The sequence below is a fragment of the Carcharhinus amblyrhynchos genome, chromosome 26 (assembly GCF_965287045.1).
Source record: "Carcharhinus amblyrhynchos chromosome 26, sCarAmb.v2.hapA, whole genome shotgun sequence".
NCBI lineage: Eukaryota > Metazoa > Chordata > Chondrichthyes > Carcharhiniformes > Carcharhinidae > Carcharhinus > Carcharhinus amblyrhynchos.
This window is the reverse complement of record NC_137349.1, coordinates 42439481-42460274: the sequence shown is the minus strand read 5'-3', so window position 1 is coordinate 42460274 and position 20794 is coordinate 42439481. Positions and strand designations below refer to the sequence as shown.

General features: G+C 47.3%; 1 protein-coding gene across 2 annotated transcripts in view; it reads right to left on the bottom strand.

Annotated features, from left to right (window-relative positions):
• Positions 1-216: 216 nt before the first annotated feature.
• The window catches only part of LOC145358495 (PALM2-AKAP2 fusion protein-like), an 86637-nt gene continuing 66059 nt past the window's right edge, over positions 217-20794 (bottom strand). Inside the window, exons 2-5 of one of the 2 annotated variants that reach the window (XM_080212609.1) lie at positions 13030-15202; positions 10238-10326; positions 3343-3381; positions 217-790 (exon numbers count right to left, since the gene is read on the bottom strand). In XM_080212609.1, coding sequence (XP_080068735.1) covers positions 701-790; positions 3343-3381; positions 10238-10326; positions 13030-15202 — 2391 coding nt within the window. In that variant the 3' untranslated portion in view covers positions 217-700. The remainder of the gene's footprint in view (positions 791-3342; positions 3382-10237; positions 10327-13029; positions 15203-20794) is intronic. The other variant, XM_080212610.1, reaches the window with a different exon arrangement.

Sequence of the window (20794 nt, the reverse complement as noted above, 5' to 3'; positions counted from 1 at the left end):
AAAATGCTAGAATCTATTGTGCGGGACACATTAATGTGATTGAGGATGTGAGGGCTGATATGAGATGGGGGAAATCGAAGGGAAATTAAGTCTGACAATCCTGGGAGGATTTTTCAAGATGCAACAATTAAGATTGGTAAGGGAACCCCAGAGGATGTGAATTTTTTTGCTACCTCACACACACACACACAAACACAGTGTGAATATGTCCAGCAAGTGCACTTTATTGCAGATACTGATTTTTTGATGAGATTCTGTTTTAAATAATGGCACACAAGCAAAATTTTGCTTCGCTGCGAAGAACTGATATTGGAACGGTTAGCAAAAGATTTTCACTGATCATTTTCATCAAGCAACCCAGGCCTCGGGCCTACTTTTCAAGTACATTTATTATTACACTCATTTCAACAAAAGAAAGGCAACTGAGATCCACGATGTCAGGGAACTAGTGAGGAAAGCCAGCCAAACAGTAACCCACCATCTCATTCACAGCTACCAGAGTCATCATCTTATCAAGGCTGGAAGCAAAGGAAGGCTGTGGTCTGAGCTCAAATCCACAGCCAGGGAATCTATACAATTGTATATACAAATATTCAGAGTCAAATCAGTCCAGAGTGCAAGAGAGAACTTCATTTCTATTCACCAGGCAGTGCTTTTCAGAATATTATTATAGATCTATCTACAGTGGGAAAACTTCAGGTCATTCCTCCAGGTGGTTGTAGAACACTCCTGCCTCCCAGCGCTGTGCCATCGCACTCTTGCGCCGAGTTACTCTGGTAGATTCCAGCACCTGGAGCCAAAAAAAAAACACAAGTCAGAGAACTGGAAATTATCAGAAAACTGACACCCATCATAGAACATAGAACACTACAGCACAAACAGGCCAGTCAGCCCACAAGCTTTGCTGATCATATCCATACCTACCTGGCCTATCTATAATCCCCAATCCCATTAGATCCCATATACTCATCCAGAAGTCCCTTAAAAGACCCCAGCGAGTTTGCCTCTACCACCACCGACAGCAGCCGATTCCACTCACTCACCACCCTCTGAGTGAAAAACTTACCCCTGACATCTCCTCTGTACCTGCTCCCCAGCACCTTAAACCTGTGTCTTCTCGTAGCGATCATTTCAGCCCTGGGAAATAGCCTCCGAGAATCCACCCTTTCTATTCCTCTCAACATTTTATAAACCTCTATCAGGTCGCCTCTCAACCTTCGTCTCTCCAGGGAGAAGAGTCCCAGCTCCCTCAACCTATCTTCATAAGGCATGCCTCCCAATCCAGGCAACATCATGAGTCCAAACAGACAAAGCCAATAAATGTAATGATTATCCCTCTGTGAAAGAGACAACATTACACAGGCTGTGGAGTGTGTGAGTGAGAGATTGGGCTGGATTTCCCCTATTGAGGCAGGTGCTTCACGTTGGGAAGTGTTCAGTTTGCTGCCAACTCAGAGATAGATCACAGGCTCTTACAGGGGGGCAGCTGAGTGCTAAGACGGCCTGGTTCATTGGCCTGCCTTGGTCCTCTCAGACTTTGCCCCAGTTACGTGAAAAGTGGTTGGGATCTCCAGCCTCACCCGGACACCCTCTCACCTCCCAACCCTTTCCCACACCACCTCATGGTCCTTCAAGCTCACTCACACAACATGCTCTAGGTACACAACCAATGAGGCAGATAATAATTACTGGAAATGTTGAAATACTGAGAGAAAAAAAAAACACTTTCAAGAAAACACTGCCACTCATATAACCACATGAAAGTGTCAATCAGGATTGTTATAGTCACAGTAACAGAAGCTATACCTATTTCATTGCTCCTTACCTTGTCCAAATACAGACATTAACAAAATAAATCACAGAAACGTATTATAACTTTGTGAAATGTCAATCAAGCAAAGGAAATATTCCACTTCAGTTTGACCAAGCAGACAGCATTGTGTTAGAGCTCAGCCAAGCATTCATAATGCACCCCACTGAGAACTATATCGCCAGAAACAGATGGCCAGACATCTGCTTTTCCTTCAATGTTCATGATAACATTTCAAAGCCATGAGCTCTATCTAGGTGAACAAGTGTAGCAGGTGGAGGAAATGAAGGAATATCACACCCTGTAATTCCACTCTGCGTCACACATTATCCTGACCTGGGATCACATAAGAACATAAGAAATAGGAGTAGGAGTAGGCCATCTAGCCCCTCGAGCCTGCCCCGCCATTCAATAAGATCATGGCTGATCTGAAGTGGCTCAGTTCCACTTTCCCACTTTCTCCCCATAACCCTTAATCCCCTTGCCTACCAAAAACCTATCTACCCGCGTCTTAAATATATTTAGCGAGGCAGCCTCCACCACTTCAACGGGCAGAGAATTCCAGAGATTTCTTTCAGTGAAGAAGTTCCTCCTCAACTCTGTTCTAAACTGCACCCCCCCCTTATCTTGAGGCTGTGCCCTCTAGTCCTGCTGTCCTTTCTGAGCGGGAAGAATCTCTCTACCTCTATCCTATCCATCCCATTCATCATCTTATACGTCTCAATGAGATCTCCCCTCATCCTTCTAAACTCTAACGAGTACAAGCCTAGTTTATTCAGCCTCTCCTCATAGCTCAACCCCCTCAACTCCGGTATCAGCCTAGTAAACCTCCTCTGCACTCCCTCCAGGGCCAAAATATCCTTGCGTAAGTGTGGTGACCAAAACTGCACACAGTACTCCAGCTGCGGCCTCACCAATGCCCTATACAGCCGCAGCAAGACCTCCCTACTTTTATATTCAATCCCCCTCGCTATGAAGGCCAGCATCCCATTCGCCTTCCTGACCACCTGCTGCACCTGCAAGCTGGGTTTTTGTGACTCATGCACAAGGACCCCGAGGTCCCTCTGCACCGTAGCATGCTGCAGCTTTTCACCCTGTAAGTAATAGTCCTTCCTACCATTCTTCCTACCAAAGTGGACCACCTCACACTTGCCAACATTAAATTCCATTGCCAGGTCCTCGCCCACTCGCTCAGCCTATCCAGATCCCTCTGCAGACATCCTTCACTGCCGCTGGGTGAAAACCGGGAATTTTCTTTCTAACGTCACCGTGAGTTTACTTACACTGAACGACAGCTTCCTAGGGGAAGTTGAGGATGGGGAACAAATGTTGGCCTGGTCGAGGCTCAGGAAGGAATGAAAAAGCCAAAACTATCGCCATTGCGGATGGTCTAGTAAAAGCAGCAATGTTAGTGAGACAATCCTCTACTCAGAGTTTCAATCCACTCCTCAAAGCAACAGCCAAGCAGTTAGTAACATGGAGTTAAAACAGCCAGCTGCAGCTGCTAAAACACAAGAACAGAAGGTGACTACCTCAATGTTGATTTCATCAGAGGCCTCGATACCAGCGTACTGGAGTTGGAAACAAAACTTGCATCAGGAATAAAGTAATATAAATCAAACAAACTGTTAACCCCTGCTGCCTGAATTCATTTCACAATTCTCATTCCTGACGATGATTTATCTTCATCTTGGCCACCAGGTCTGTCGCTATTCTGCTGTCTCAGTGAGACTGTCACTCAGTCGCTAACCTCTGCACTCAGCACCATTCAGTTTGACCTGGTGATCATTACAAGAACACAAGGTGATGGTGCTAGCTACTGTACAGCATGTGAGGTTTTACACTTAAAAATATCAGCGCTAAGTTATAATGTAGGCCAATTTTACTCAAGGGAGAGAGAGGGAGTCAAGAAAGAGATACAGACCAGAGGAGGACGGAGAAGGGGTGACACAGCGCAGATCTCAGAGGGGTAAAGGTGTCAACACTGATTTCTAACCGAGGACCAATCCTTCACAAACGAGGCTGGCAGGTTATTCACGAGAAACATTATCAATCAACGTTGATAATGTTCACATTTGTTTCCCCAGTTCGGAGCAGGAGAACTGACCATTACGATCTCTTAATGAAATGTCAGAATTACACCAGTATTCACAGCACATGCACAGATGGAAATTACAGAAGTGCTGGCCACAATCTCCCAATCTCCACCAGGGAGGTACCAGAGAACTGGAGAATGAGACAAAAGAACAAAGAACAATACAGCACAAGAAACAGGCCCTTCGGCCCTCCAATCCTGCACCGCTCATTGGTCCAACTAGACCATTCATTTGTATCCCTCCATTCCCAGTCTGCTCATGTGACTATCCGGGTAAGTCTCAAACGATCCCAGCGTGTCCGCCTCCACCACCCTGCCTGGCAGCGCATTCCAGGCCCCCACCACCCTCTGTGTAAAATACATCCCCCTGATATCAGAGTTATACCTCACCCCCCTCACCCTGACCCTGTGACCCCTCGTGTTCGTCACCTCCGACCTGGGAAAAAGCTTCCCACTGTTCACCCTTTCCATACCCTTCATAATTTTATACACCTCGATTAGGTCGCCCCTCATTCTCTGTCTTTGGTGTCATCAGCAAATTTACTAATCCACCCAACTATACCCTCATCCAGATCATTTATAAAAATTACAAACAGCAGTGGCCCCAAAACAGATCCCTGAGGCACACCACTCGTAACTGAACTCCATGATGAATACTTTCCATCAACCACCACCCTCTGTCTCCTATCTGATAGCCAATTCCTGATCCAATTACCTAAATCACCCTCAATCCCATACATCTGCATTTTCTGCAGAAGCCTTCCATGGTGAACCTTATCAAACGCCTTACTAAAATCCATATACACCACGTCCACTGCCTTACCCCCATCCACCTCTTTGGTCACTTTTTCAAAAAACTCAATAAGGTTAGTAAGGCACGACCTACCCTCCACAAAACGCTGCTGACTATCTCCACTCAATTCATTACTCTCTAAGTAACTATAAATCCTATCCCTAATAATTTTTTCTAATACTTTGCCCACAACAGAAGTAAGACTCACTGGTCTATAATTCCCGGGGAAGTCTCTGTTCCCCTTCTTAAACAATGGGACAACACTCACTATCCTCCAATCTTCTGGCACTATACCCGTGACCAACGACGACCTGAAGATCAGAGCCAGAGGCTCTACAATCGCCTCTCTTGCCTCCCAGAAAATCCTAGGGTTAATCCCGTCTGGCCCAGGGGACTTATCTATTTTCAAACCCTCAAGAATATCTAGCACATCCTCCTTATCTACTACAATACTATCCAGTTTACAACCCTGTAACCCAGTGTTCTCCACAACTACATTTACGTCTCCCTGCGTGAACACTGAAGATAAATATTTGTTCAGTGCCTCTCCAATCTCTTCCGGTTCCACACATAACTTCCCACTGCTGTCTCTAACTGGCCCTAATCTTGCCCTAACCAATCTTCTATTCTTAACATATCTAAAGAAAGCCTTAGGATTCTCCTTAATCCTATCAGCCAAAGTCTTCTCATGTCCTCTTTTAGCCCTTCTTAATTCCCTCTTTAACTCCCTCCTGGCTAATCTATAGCTTTCCAGTGCACTACCTGAGCCCTCAAGCCTCATCCTGACATAAGCCTCCTTTTCCCTTTTAACTAGCGAATCAACTTTTTCAGTGCACCACGGTTCCCTTACTCGACCATTTCCTCCTTGCCTGACAGGGACATACATATCAAGGACTCGCAGTAGCTGCTCCTTGAATAAACTCCACATTTCGGATGTTCCCAGCCCCTGTAGTTTCCTAGTCCAACCTATGCTCCCTAATTCACTCCTAATAGCCTCATAATTACCCTTCCCCCAGCTAAAACTACTGACCCGAGGTTCATGCCTATCCCTTTCCATCACTAAGGTGAACGTAACCGAATTGTGGTCACTATCACCAAAATGCACACCAACTTCCAAGTCTAGCACCTGGTCTGGCTCATTTCCCAGCACCAAATCCAATATAGCCTCACCTCTAGTTGGCCTATCAACATACTGAGTCAAAAAACCTTCCTGCACGCTTTGTGTAAAAACTGACCCCTCTAACGAGCTAGAGCTATAACAATTCCAATCAATATTAGTAAAGTTAAAATCCCCCATAACAATTACCCTATTACTTTCACTCCTGTCCAGGATCGTCTCCGCAATCCTTTCCTCTACCTCTTTTAGGAGGTCTATAAAAGACTCCCAACAGGGTGACCTCTCCTCTCCTATTTCTAATCTCAGCCCATACTACCTCAACAGACAAGTCCTTATCAAACTTCCTCTCTGACACCATGATACAATCCTTGACTAATAATGCTACTCCTCCCAATTTTTCAGCCTATCTATATCCTGCTGTATTGTCTTCTTCGTGTCCTCCGCAAACTTGCTGATCACACCAGTTACACCTTCTTCCAGATCATTGATATACATCACAAGTAGCAGAGGTCCCAGTACGGAGCCCTGCGGAACATCACTGGTCACAGACCTCCAGCCAGAAAAAGACCCTTCCACTGCTACCCTCTGTCTCCTGTCGCCAAGCCAGTTCTCTACCCATCTAACCACCTCTCCTTGTATCCAATGAGCCTTAACCTTCTTCACCAACCTGCCATGAGGGACTTTGTCAAATGCCTTACTGAAATCCATATAGATGACATCCACGACCCTTCCTTCATCAACCGTTTTTGTCACCTCCTCAAAAAACTTCACCAAATTTGTGAGGCACGACCTCCCTCTTACAAAACCATGCTGTCTGTCACTAATGAGATTGTTCCATTCTAAACGTGCAAGTCCTATCTCTAAGAATCCTCTCCAACAACTTCCCTATCACGGACGGCGAGCTCACCGGCCTATAATTACCCGGGTTATCCTTGCTACCCTTCTTAAATAACGGGACCACATTCGCTATCCTCTAATCCTCAGGGACCTCACCCGTGTCCAATGAAGAGACAAAGATTTCAGTCAAAGGCCCAGCAATTTCATCTCTTGTCTCCCTGAGCAGTCTAGGATAGATGCCATCAGGCCCTGGGGATTTGTCAGTTTTAATGTTCCCTAAAAAACCCAACACTTCCTCCCTTGTAATGGAAATTCTCTCTAATGGGTCAACACCTCCCTCTGAGACACTCCCAGTCAACACGACCCTCTCCTTTGTGAATACTGATGCAAAATACTGATCTCCCCTATTCCCTTGGGTTCTAAGCATAATTCCCTCCTTTGTCCCTGAGAGATCTGATTTTTTCCTTGACAACACTTATGTTCCTAACGTATGAATAAAATGCCTTAGGATTCTCCTTAATCCTGTCTGCCAAGGACATTTTGTGACCCCTTTTTGCCCTTCTAACTCCCCATCTGAGTTCTTTCCTACTTTCTCTGTATTCCTCCAGAGCTCCATCTGTTTACAGCTGCCTGGACCTAACGTACGCCTCTCTTTTCTTTTTGATCAGACCCTCAATTTCCCTGGTTATCCACGGCTCCCGAATCCTACCTTTCCTATCCTTCCTTTTGACAGGCACCTGCCTGTCCTACACTCCTATCAACTGCTCCTTAAAAGACTCCCACATGCCAGATGTGGATTTACCCTCAAACAGCCTCTCCCAATCAACGGCCACCAAATCCTGCGATAGTTAGCCTTCCCCCAATTCAGCACCTTACCCGTTGGACAGCACTCATCCTTGTCCATTACTATCCTAAAGTTAACAGAATTGTGATCACTATTTGCCGCATGTTCCCCTATTGAAACTTTGACGACCTGACTGAGCTTATTCCCCAGTACTAGGTCCAGTATAGCCCCCTCTCTAGTCGGGCTAACTACATACTGTTCCAAAGAACCTTCCAGTACACATTTTACAAAGTCCTCCCTGTCCAGACTCCCAACCCTAAGCACTTTCCAGTCTATCTGAGGGAAATTAAAGTCTCCCACTACAACAACCCTACTTTTTCTGCAGCTATCCAGAACCTCCTTACATATCCGTTCCTCCACTTCCCACAGGCTGTTGGGAGGCCTGTAGTACACCCCCAGCGTAGTGACTGCACACTTCCTGTTTCTGAGTTCTACCCACAGTGACTCGCTACATGACCCCTCTAACTTGTCCACCCTCTGCACCGCTGTGATATGCTCCCTAACTAATATCCCCCACCTCTTTTAGCCCCTCCTCTGTCTCGCCTAAAACACTTATATGCCGGAATATTCAATTGGAAGCGTTGGGCTTTGGTTCAAAAAAAAAGGTTGTAAAGGTCAGTCTCCAAAATCACACGGCAGCCAGTGAAACGTCAGCAGTTTCTAAAAACAGTTATAATTCAGGACAGAATGAGTCAGATCAAAAAATGTGGGTTTCTAAAGGGGAAAAATGAAAGGGTCAATGAGGATGTTGCTAATAATGTGGTGGTGTACGTGGAGTTTCAGAAGGTATTTGATCTAGTGCCTCACAACAGATTTACGAGAAAAGTTATAGCTCACGGTATATAAGGGGGAATAGAACATAGAACATTACAGCGCAGAACAGGCCCTTCGGCCCACGATGTTGCACTGACCAATTAAGAGAAAAGCAATGACCCTCTAACCTAAACCAATCCCTTTCCATCCATAAACCTATCCACGGATCTCTTAAACGCCCCCAAACTAGGCGCATCTACAACTGCAGCAGGCAGGGCATTCCAATCCCTCACCACCCTCTGGGTAAAGAACCTACCCCTGACATCCGTCCTATAACTACCCCCCCTTAATTTAAAGCCATGCCCCCTCGTGCTAGCTTTCTCCATCCAAGGAAAAAGGCTATCACTGTCCACCCTATCTAAACCTCTAATCATCTTATATGTTTCAATAAGATCCCCTCTTAGCCGCCTTCTTCCTAACGAAAACAACCCCAAATCCCTCAGTCTCTCCTCATAGGACCTCCCCTGCATACCAGGCAACATCCTGGTAAACCTCCTCTGCACCCTCTCCAAAGCCTCCACATCCTTCCTATAATGTGGGGACCAGAACTGCACACAATACTCCAAGTGCGGCCGCACCAGAGTTTTGTACAGTTGCAACATGACGCTGCGGCTCCTAAATTCAATCTCCCTACCAATAAACGCCAAGACACCATATGCCTCCCTAACAACCTTATTGACTTGATTTCCAACTTTCAGGGATCTATGCACACATACACCTAGATCCCTCTGTTTGTCAACACTATTCAGAGTCCTCCCGTTAGCCCTATAATAGCAACATGGATACAAAATTGGCTGAATGATAGGAAGCAGAGAGTAACGACCAATGGATATTTTTCAGACGGGAGGACGGTTTGTAATGGAGTTCCCCAGGGATTGGCATTGGGATCTTGCTTTTCCTGATATATATTAATGACCTAGATCTTGGTGTCAGGGGACAATTTTAAAGCTTGTGGATGACACAAAACTTGGAAGTAAACTAAACTGTGAGGAGGACAATATAGAACTTCAAAAGGACACAGACAAGGTTATGGACTGGGCAGATAGGTGGCAGATGAAGTTCAATGTGGAGAAGTGTGAGGTGGTGCATTTTGATGGGAAGAACGTGGAGGACACAGTGTAAAATAAAGGGTAAAATTCGTAAAGGAGAGTCAGTGAGTGGTTTGGGGTCTGGAATGCCCTGAGGAGCAAATCACACCAACTAGGTTGTACACCTCAGAATGCAGATTAAGGGGATCTGTGATGCACAGAACCATTTCGGAAAGACAGGACTCTAGGATTAGAGATCAGTCTAAAAACCAGAGCCAGGCTTTCTGGGGAGGCGGGGGGGGGGATCATTTCTCACACAAAGAGGGGGAGAGATTTGGAATTCTTCTGCAAAAGGAAATGATGGCAAATCAAATGGTAATTTAAAATGTCAGGTTTTTGTCAACGATATAGAGAGGTATGGGGGTAAAGACAAATATACGGGGCTACGTCACAGAGAAATCATGATCTTACTGAAACATTGAACAGATTCAAGGGGCTGAGTGGCCTACTTCTGTTCCTATGTATTTAAACCACAATCATAGAATATCTACAGTGCAGAAAAGGCTATTCGGTCCATCGAGTCTATACTGGCCCTCCAAAAGAGTATTGTATCTGGGCCCAATCCCCTCCCTCATCACCCTGCACACTGATCAGATTTTGGAGTGACACAAACGGAAGCAATCTCACTCTATCCTCTTCACCACCACCAGTTACTTCTAGTGTGAAGGAAATGGGTTCCTCCAGACCTTATCTCCAATCACAGGTCTCCCTCAGCATCTGCCCTCTGAACATTTATTGATGTTTGGAATTATATTCCTAGCTGTTCCATCAAACCAGGGCCACGAACGCCTTTTCAATTTGAAATATCTGCACGAGTTTCCACCTCCACTTTCAACTTACTGACGAGTCGTCCTTTTTCACCGACGATTTGGCTTTTTGCTGTCCCTGTTTCTGAAGCGTTCCCAGGAGGTTGGGGGATTGTTCTCCATCTGAAACCACATCAAACGGTAATTTAAAATGTTAGATTGATAGATTTTATTAAAGATGTAAAGGGGTTTGGGGGTAAAGGCAAATATATAGGGCCAGGTCACAGGGTAATCACACTGGCTGTCCAGGAAACACTGGATTGCAAGTGGAATTTAGACTGTCTGCTCTGGAGGCTCTGGCTGCAGAGAGTTCGAATAAAAGTGAAAATACACCACGTGGAAATAACAACAAGCAACACAGGTACACACACACCCAACACGGGTACATGCCAGTACACGCACCCAACACGGGCACACGCCAGTACACGCATCCAACACGAGTACACGCACCCAACACGGGCACACGCCAGTACGCACACACACACGCCCAACACGGGTACACGCCAGTACACGCATCCAACACGAGTACACGCCAGTACACGCACCCAACACGGGCACACGCCAGTACACACACACACACCCAACACGAGTACACGCCAGTACACACACCCAACACGAGTACACGCCAGTACACGCACCCAACATGGGCACACGCCAGTACACACACACACACCCAACACGGGTACACGCCAGTACACGCATCCAACACGAGTACACACCAGTACACGCACCCAACACGGGCACACGCCAGTACACACACACACACACCCAACACGGGTACATGCCAGTACACGCACGCACCCAACACGGGCACACACCAGTACACACATCCAACACAAGTACACGCCAGTACATGCACCCAACACGGGCACACGCCAGTACATGCACGCACCCAACACGGGCACACACCAGTACACGCACGCACCCAACACAGGCACACGCCAGTACACACATGCACGCAACACGGGCACACGCCAGTACACCCACACACCCAACATGAGTACACGCCAGTACATGCACACACCCAACATGAGTACACGCCAGTACACCCACACACCGAACATGAGTACACGCCAGTACATGCACACACCCAACATGAGTACACGCCAGTACACCCACACACCCAACATGAGTACACGCCAGTACACCCACACACCCAACATGAGTACACGCCAGTACACCCACACACCCAACATGAGTACATGCCAGTACACGCACACACCCAACATGAGTACACGCCAGTACACCCACACACACAACACGAGTACACGCCAGTACACCCACACACCCAACACGAGTACACGCCAGTACAAAGCTCGCTGCTGGGGCTGGCCAGCGACTGGGAGGCTGGCAGTGTGGGGCAATTGCATTGATGCCAATATCCACTCTGACAGATTGGCACATGCGCAGTGGCCACTCAGTGCTGTGTTGCCAGTCTCTCCAGAGGGAATAGATCGTGCCCACTGATTTTCAGTGTGATTCACGCTAGGGCACTCCGCAGTGCACAGAGTGTGGGAGATTCATTTTGAAAATCCTGCGGAAAAACCCCAGTGTATTTACTCCAGCTTTTATGCAAATATGGTACTTTTTTGGGGAGAATCTCAGGCACAATCTCTCACTAAAGATAACAACCTTAATCCCAAAATTAAACTAAAGTCAGAAATGGATAAATGAAGCAGTCAGTTGGGACAAGAGCTGCTTGGAGATGTGACAAAGCCCCGTGTGGAAACCCAGTGTGGAGTTTTGGGGGGGGGGGGTTTTGCACCTTGTTACTGAGCACCCTTTCACAGAACTTCCCTCTAGTCCTTCCCGGCTTGCTGCTGCCCCAGTGGGGCAAAAACTACCCATAAAAATCTAGTGATCCCATCGCGGGAATTTCTCTTTGACCAATCACAGTTCAAATCCCAGTGGCTAGCAGCCAATCACATTGAAGGATTCTAACAGACAGCAACTGAACTTTTAACTTAAATTTTAGGTAAGTAAATAAAAATTTGGACTGGGTTAGGAAAGAAACTAAAATAAAGGAGAGCAAAATCATACACTGATGGGCAGATTTGATTTTCCACAAGTATAAATTAGCTTTGTATGGTCAGTGTGTTTTTAGCAGTAATTATATAGTTACTCTGGTTACAACGCCATTACTAGCTACACCTCATTCAACAAGGTGCAGCTGGGTTGGGGTGGAGCCAGGGAGAGTTTCATTCCTGTGGGTTTATTGCTTTTTTTAAAAATATTGGGGCTCCCTTTAAAAAGTGTCATAAACTTGGTGGGAAACACCAGCGTGCAGCTGGAGAGCTACATCCTGCTATTCCTGTCCCAGGGCGGCACGTTAGCACAGTGGGTTAGCACTGCTGCTTCACAGCTCCAGGGTCCTGGGTTCGATTCCCAACTCAGGTCACTGTGTGTGTGTGTGTGTGTGTGTGTGTGTGTGTGTGTGTGTGTGTGGAGTTTGCACATTCTCCTCATGTCTGCGTGGGTTTCCTCCCACAGTCCAAAGATGTGTGGGTTAGGTTGATTGGACATGCTAAGAAATTGCCCCTTAGTGTCCAGGGATGTGTAGGTTAGAGGGATTAGTGGGTATAATATGTAGGGATATGGGGGTAGGGCCTGGGTGGGATTGTGTTCCGTGCAGACTCGATGGGCCGAAGGGCCTCTTTCTGCCCTGTAGGGTTCTATGATTCAACTGATACTTAATCAAAAAAATTGGCATTTCCACCCATAGAAATCACAAACAGCAACCTCTGCGTTCCAGGAGCTGCCGTCAGTTTCACTGCAATAATAACATTGACAGTTTCCCCATCGCGAGATCCACGCCAATACACTTACTCGAAGGAAGGCTCCCAGCAGACTGCTCCCTCAGTCTCCGAGCCCGGAGCTCCTCTTCCCGACGCTGTTCTTCCTCAATTTCCCGCTCAATCAGGAAGGTAATCTGGCTCTTCAAAGGTCGCATGATGTAGGGTTCTTCATTGAGAGTTGCCCGGTTTTCTGGTGGCTTAGTCGCTGTACTCCACGTGGCAGGTTCTGGCGTGGAACTGCTTTTACTAAAGAGCTGATATTCCGGACTCTCCCGTAGGATGACTTTACACTCTGCTGGATTGACTTGGATCGTGTTCCTTTCTTCTGGAAGATCGCACACATCAAGAGATTCCTGTGAGACGGAAGCGGTCACCTTGAGCTGCCTGCCTTGCTGTGGCACAACCGGCACATCATCCACCTGTTGCTCAAAGACCATCTTGCGTTTTTCCACCTCCTCGGGGATTCCTTTATCGTACAGGCCTTTAACCTTCCCCTCCTGTTTCAGCTTCTCTTCCCGCTTGGAATCCATTTCAATTTCTCTCTGAACAAAGAACATCATTCGGTTTTTGTCTTTCGATTTGGAGAAAGGAGATGTTGGCGGTAGCGGAGATAATAGCGGTTTGGTTCTAATGGGCACCATTTCCTCAGAGCCTCCCAGCTTCCTGATTCCTCTCTCTTTGCGAAGACTCTCTTCCCTTTCCATTGCCAGTCGGATTTCCCTCTCAATGGGGGTTTCAAGCATAACTTTCTGCTCAGAGGGTTCAGAAGTGCCGCTGTTATCAGTTCCGGTGTTTAGCATCTCAGCTGACGCTCCTCCGTCACTGGTGTAGCCACAACTGTAGTCGTTGCACTTTTCCCCCAATCCAGAATCCAGGTCATCTATTGATGAGTGCACAGAGAGATTCCGCTGGCTCTCACCATTTTCCAAAGCTGCAACCTTTTCAGCGATGAAGGTGCTCTTACCGGCAGTGGAAGGACCCCTCTCTCGGTCAGGTAGCTCATTGACTGTGACAGCCTTTACACTGACCACTGGGTTTGTGTCCAAGGTGCGGCTGTCCTTGGAGGGAAGAGATTGACTTGACTGAGACAGTCTGGAAGAATGGTCCCAGGCTCTGGAGGGTTGGCCAGTCAGCCTTGGACTCATGGGGACGTCTTGCCATGACTTTTCCATGGCGAGGAACTGTTGCCGAGCTGCTGTGAAGTTTATCTGTTCAGTGTTGATGTCTTCGTGATGAGTGACGGAGGACTCATTGGGGGAAGAGGATGCGCTAGTTTCTGTCTCTGACGTACAAGTTTCATCTTGTTTGTGTGCGGAATCCCCCCCAGAGTGTTTCTCCTCCGTATCTAATCGTTCTGCCGAGCCCCAGCGCTCTGCAATGGTGGCGTTCTTCTTCATGGCTTGATTTCTAATGATCTGCCTCCTCTCCTTTGCAAGCACTTCATCATCAGCTGTGTCTTGAGTGATTACCGCCTGGTATTTACCTTCCTCATCGTCAGGGAACAGTCTGGTTGGCTTTTTCTCCGCATGGTAGGTTCGAAGGTCGTAGTTGGCTTCTCTCTTTATGGTGGCTAATGTTGTGGTGGGAGTCTGTCCTTCCTCGCCCTCTGCCTGGGTGCAAATCATCGTACCCACTCCACCATTAACCAAAACGTCCTGTTTATTGGGGTCTGGGTGCTGGATAACAGAAACTTTCTGTGCGTGAATTGTAACATCACTGTTACACTCAACCTCAGGTACAGAATCTTCTGCGTTCACCATTTCTATCAGTCTGACTGGACTGTGAGAAAGTAAACGTGTGCTATTTTCGCAGCTTGGAGAAGAGTAGTCAACTTTAACACTGGGCCCGTTCCTCTGCCTTCCCTCCATTTCTCCCAGTGACCCCTGAGTTTCAGTAAGCTCCTGGGGCTCCTCGGGAAGAACAGGTTCCTCCTCCTCTCCCTCCTTCAACACAAACCCATTCTCCGTCTGCTCCTCCGGCCAATCGCTGACTCCTGCGGGAACCGGGCTTGTATCTGTGGGAGGAGCTCCGTCTTGCCCCGAATCCTTGTCCTGCACGGGAAGAACTTCCGGAGTTTGACCTGGCTCAGTATCGGAATTTGACAGACTCCCGTGCAGGGGGTCCTCGGAGACTGTGGCTCTTGGCTCAGACTCGACACTGGTCACCTCAGTCACTTCCACTGGGATCTCCAAAGCTGGTGGCTTCTGTTAAAGAGAAAAAGGGTATTTCACACTGAGGGGTCGTACAGACAGCCTATCACAACACTGAATCAGGAAGAGAAGTGTGTGGAATCACAGCATGGACAACAGTGAAACCAAATATTATTAAATATGTATTAGGGAGCTGCTGTAACATAATTCCCATAATGATAGCACCTGATAGTAGGAGTTAAACCACCAGGGGTACTTGACTGACGGAACTGAGCCTGTCCAGAATGGAGTACACTAAACGTACCGGGTTGATTGGGGGGATATTTCCTGTGATGTAACAGCAGGAAAGCTCTGGGTTTGATCATGGCTCTGCGCTAAGAGACAGGTTACATAGACAGGTTACATTACAGTGCAGTACAGGCCCTTCGGCCCTCGATGTTGCGCCGACCAGTGGAACCAATCTAATGACCCTCTAACCTGAACTATTCCAATGTTATCCATATGCCTATCCACTGACCATTTGAATGCCCTTAAAGTTGGCGAGTCCACAACTGCTGCAGACAGGGCCCTTACTACCCTCTGAGTAAAGAACCTACCTCTGACATCCATCCTATAATTACCACCCCTCAATTTAAAGCTATGTCCCCTCGTGTTAGCCATCACCATCCGAGGTAAAAGGCTCTCACTGTCCACCCTATCTAACCCTCTGATCATCCTGTATGCCTCAATCAGGTCACCTTGTAACCTTCTTCTCTCTAACGAAAATAACCTTTTTTGGTTGAAGGTTGAAATGTAAGTAAGTGTGGTGTCCGTGCACACGTGCATCTCCATCACCGACCCCCTCAGCCGACACCAATGGCCACTCACTTACTGGTGGCAACATCTGAGTTCCGCAGTGCCACTGGTTCAAGGCCTCGAGAAGGTACACTGTCTGCTGTGGCCTAAGCCAGCACTTCCTCCAACCTCCAGGCAGAGGGACAGAAACAAACAGAACGAGCTTCAACTGGCACCAGGGTCAGTGTGGGCACACGTACACAGCAAGTAGGGACCGTGATGGGACCCACACAGGGACCTGCCCAACATTCAGCCTCAACAGGTTAAGTGAAACTGTTGGAGAATCTTCACTGAATAGATTATTTACAAAACAAAGCAAATCATTGAATATTTCCCGAGCTCCATCACTAACGGACATTGCAACTCAAATATACACACAGGGAGATAATGGAAACTCAATAAGAAAGCCACCTTGACAGAAATTTGTATATTTTAATTTCAATACTGCCTCAGCAATAATTTAAATTGAGAGTGACTAGCTGTGGCTTATTTACAGTTGTTAAAACACACACGAGGGACAGGATGCTTTGGTATGTTTAGGGAACGGTGGCATCAGGGTAATATCACTGGATGAATAATCCAGAAGCCCAATGTCAGGTTCTGGGGACACAGGTTCAAATCTCACCCAACAGCGAGTGGAATTTAAATTCAATTAATGAATAATTCTGGAATTGAAAAGCTCATCTCGGTGACGGTGACTATAAAGTGACCAGATTGTCAGAAAATAAAACACATGGTTTCTCTTTTGAGGGAGTTTCCATCCTTACCGAGTCTGGCATCGCAGCCACAGCAACGTCCTGTGAAACAATCTCACAAACCACTCCGTCCGAGGGACAGTTATAAAGAACATAAGAAATAGGAGCAGGAGTCGGCCATCTAGCCCTTCGAGCCTGCCCCGCCATTCAATAAGATCATGGCTGATCTGAAGTGGATCAGTTCCACTTTCCCACTTTCTCCCCATAACCCTTAATTCCCCTGTCTATCAGAAACCTATCTACCCATGACTTAAATATATTCAGCGAGGTAGCCTCCACCACTTCAACGGGCAGAGAATTCCAGAGATTCACCACCCTTTGAGTGAAGAAGTTCCTCCTCAACTCTGTTCTAAACTGCACCCCCTTTATCTTGAGGCTGTGCCCTCTAGTCCTGCTATCCTTTCTAAGCGGGAAGAATCTCTCTACCTCTACCCTATCCATCCCCTTCATCATCTTATACGTCTCTATAAGATCCCCCCTCATCCTTCTAAACTCCAATGAGTACACACCCAGTCTATTTAGTCTCTCTTCACAGTCCAACCCCCTCATCTCCGGTATCAGCCTAGTGAACCTCCTCTGCACTCCCTCCAAGGCCAATATATCCTTGCGCAAGTGCGGCGACCAAAACCGCACACAGTACTCCAGCTCCAGCTGCAGTTGGGGATGGTAATGAATCCAGCAGCACCTACATCCCAACAGTTCATTAACAATCAGCTGGCAGGCTCAGATGAAGTCTTTCCACACAGGTCATCACAGAGCCTGTCGCTGTGTGTTGTCGCTGTGACTACCAACAGCCCAAACCCAGCAGTGAAGAGCCAGCTCCAGACTCACCGACAGGCAGTGAAATAGCAACGGGCAGTTTCAGCTGCGAGGGAAGGGCCAACTGGCTGGACTCATCTCATTTACAAAGAGAAATTTAACTGAGGAAATGATTGAAGGGTGAAACTGTCTGGATATCATTCATTGCCCATCCCTAATTGCCCAGAGGCAGTGGTGAGTCAACCACATTGCTGTGGGTCTGGAGTCACATGTAGGCCAGACCAGGCAATGACGGTAGGTCCTTAGAGCCCAGGCAGGGTAGTGGTTAGCACTGCTGCTTTACAGTAAGAAGTCTCACAACACCAGGTTAAAGTCCAACGGGTTTATTTGGTAGCAAAAGCCACTAGCTTTCGGAGCGCTGCCCCTTCATCAGGTAAGTGGGAGTTCTGTTCACAAACAGGACATATAAACACAAACTCAATTTACAGAATAATGATTGGAATGTGAATCTTTACAGGTAATCAAGTCTTAAAGGCACAAACAATGTGAGTGGAGAGAGGGTTAAGCACAGGTTACAGAGATGTGTGTTGTCTCCAGACAGGACAGTTAGTGAGATTTTGCAAACCCAGGCAAGTCGTGGGGGTTACAGATAGTGTGACATGAATCCAAGATCCCGGGTGAGGCCGTCCTCATGTGTGCGGAACTTGGCTTCACAACGCCAGGGACCCGGGTTTGAGTCCCAGTTTGGGTGACTGTCTGTTCTCCCCGTCTCTGCGTGGGTTTCCTCCAGATGCTCCGGTTTAATCCCACAGTCCAAAGATGTGCAGATTAGGTGGATTGACCATGCTAGATTACCCCTTGGTGTCAGGGGATTAGTTAGGATAAATGTATGGGGTTGAGGGGATAGGGCCAGGTCGGTGTAGACTCGATGGACTGAATGGCCTCCTTCTAGGGGTTCTATGGTCACCTTCCCTAAAGGACATTAGTGAACCAGATGGGTTTTTTCCGACAATTAACAATGGTCATCAGCAGATTCTTAATTCCAGATTTTTTTTATAGAATTCAAATTCCACCGTGACAGGATTCGAACCCAGATCCCCAGAATATCAGCTGAGTTTCTGGACTAGTCTAGTGACATTACCACTAGGCCATTGCTTCCCCCGAAATGGAAAGGAAGGTCAGTAGACCACATCAAAGTAATTGGTAGAAAGATTCGAGAAGATTGGAGGAGCATTTCTTCCCCCCAGAGGGATCTAGAAGTCGTTGCCTGTAGGGACGGTGTAGATTGAAACTTGCATCTTATTGAAATAACACTCGGATATACACATGTACACAGTGGCTTAATGGTTACAATGCTGCCTCACAGCGCCAGGAATCCGGGTTTGATTCCCGGCTCGGATCCCTGTCCATGGGGAATCTGTACAGGTTTCCTTTGGCTGCTCCGGTTTCCTCCCACAGTCTGAAAGATGTGCTGGTTAGGGTGCATCGGCCGTGCTAAATTCTCCCTCAGTGTTACCCGAACAGGTGCCAGAGTGTGGCGACTAGGGGATTTTCACAGTGACTTCATTGCAGAGTTAACGTAAGCCTTACTGTGACTAATAAATACACTTTATCAGAGAGCTCCAGACAAAAGGCTTTGGAGAGGGTGCAGAGGAGGTTTACCAGGATGTTGCCTGGTATGGAGGGGAGGTCCTATGAGGAGAGACTGAGGGATTTGGGGTTGTTTTCACTGGAAAGAAGGCGGCTAAGAGGGGATCTTATAGAAACATATAAGATGATTAGAGGTTTAGATAGGGTGGATAGTGATAGCCTTTTTCCTCGGATGGAGAAAGCTAGCACGAGGGGGCATGGCTTTAAATTAAGGGGGGGTAGCTACAGGACGGATGTCAGGGGTAGGTTCTTTACCCAGAGGGTGGTGAGGGATTGGAATGCCCTGCCTGCTGCAGTTGTAAATGCGCCTAGTTTGGGGGCGTTTAAGAGATCCGTGGATAGGTTTATGGATGGAAAGGGATTGGTTTAGGTTAGAGGGTCATTGTTTTTTAACTGGTCGGCGCAATATCGTGGGCCGAAGGGCCTGTTCTGCGCTGTAATGTTCTATGTTCTATGACTAGGATAGTAGGATTACGCTGGAAGGCTCCCTGTTGACGGGCACAGAGTGGGAATGGGCTGAATGGCCTCCTTCAGAACCACACAGTTCAATTATTCAATGGATAGGAGGCCAAGTGGAGGAAGACGAGGCGGGAGGGGGGGGGGGAAGAGTGTGTGCGTGTGTGTGTGCGGTACAGCAACGCACACGGAGCTCAGCCTCTCCCAGGCCTGACGATGCTAACTCCCAAACACTAACAGTGTGTCTCCTGTACTCTCTGCCCTACCAGGCTGGAATGTCAGGTGGCAGGAGACTGGCAACTCCTGCCACCAGTCCCTGGCACTCAGTGTGTAGGATTCCTGGTCTTATAAGAGAACTAAAACGAAAGGGAAATATCCTCAGCCTGACTCAGCTGCTGCACTCCGTGGGAGATGAACACCATTTAAATCCATCACTGAGCCAGACCTTCCTGCTCAGCAACAACAACCTGCATTTTTATAGCACCTCTATTGTAATCAAAGGTTTCCGGATCCTTCACAGCGATACTCCTGAATAAAGTGTGACCCTCAGCCACAAAAGGAGATAATGAGGCCAAGCGAGCAAAAGCTCGGGCAGAGAGGTCACTTCTAAAGGAATGTCTTAAAGGAGGAGAGAGAAATGGAGAAATTTATGGAGAGATTTGCAGAGCATAGAGCCCAGACAGCTGATAGTCCAGTGACAAAGAGTCATCTGGACTCGAAACATTCGCTCTATTTTCTCTCTCCGCAGAAGCTGTCAGATCTGCTGAGATTTTCCAGCATTTTCTGTTTTCGTTTCAGATTCCAGGTTCCGCAGTATTTTGCCTTTAGATTAAAATTGGTGATGTTCAAGGAGCAGATTGCAGAGATCGGAGAGGTGGATAGGGGGAAGCTCAGAGAGAGATCCGAAACATTGAAATAATGATCATATCAAAGCACTGACCAGTGATTGGAAAGGAGACGGGTGATCAGGGCTCGTTCTGGGTGAACTGTGGTTTATAGAGGATTGGCCAGGAGAGTATTGCAATATCCTACTCCTGGTCTAGCAAAGGCTTTAGTGAGAGTTTCACCAGCAGCTGAGCTGAGACACGGATGATCTTATGCAGGTGAAATAGGCATCTCTTTACTCAGAGGGTAGTAAGGGCGTGGAATGCCCTGCCTGCAGCAGTTGTGGACTTGCCAACTTTAAGGGGAT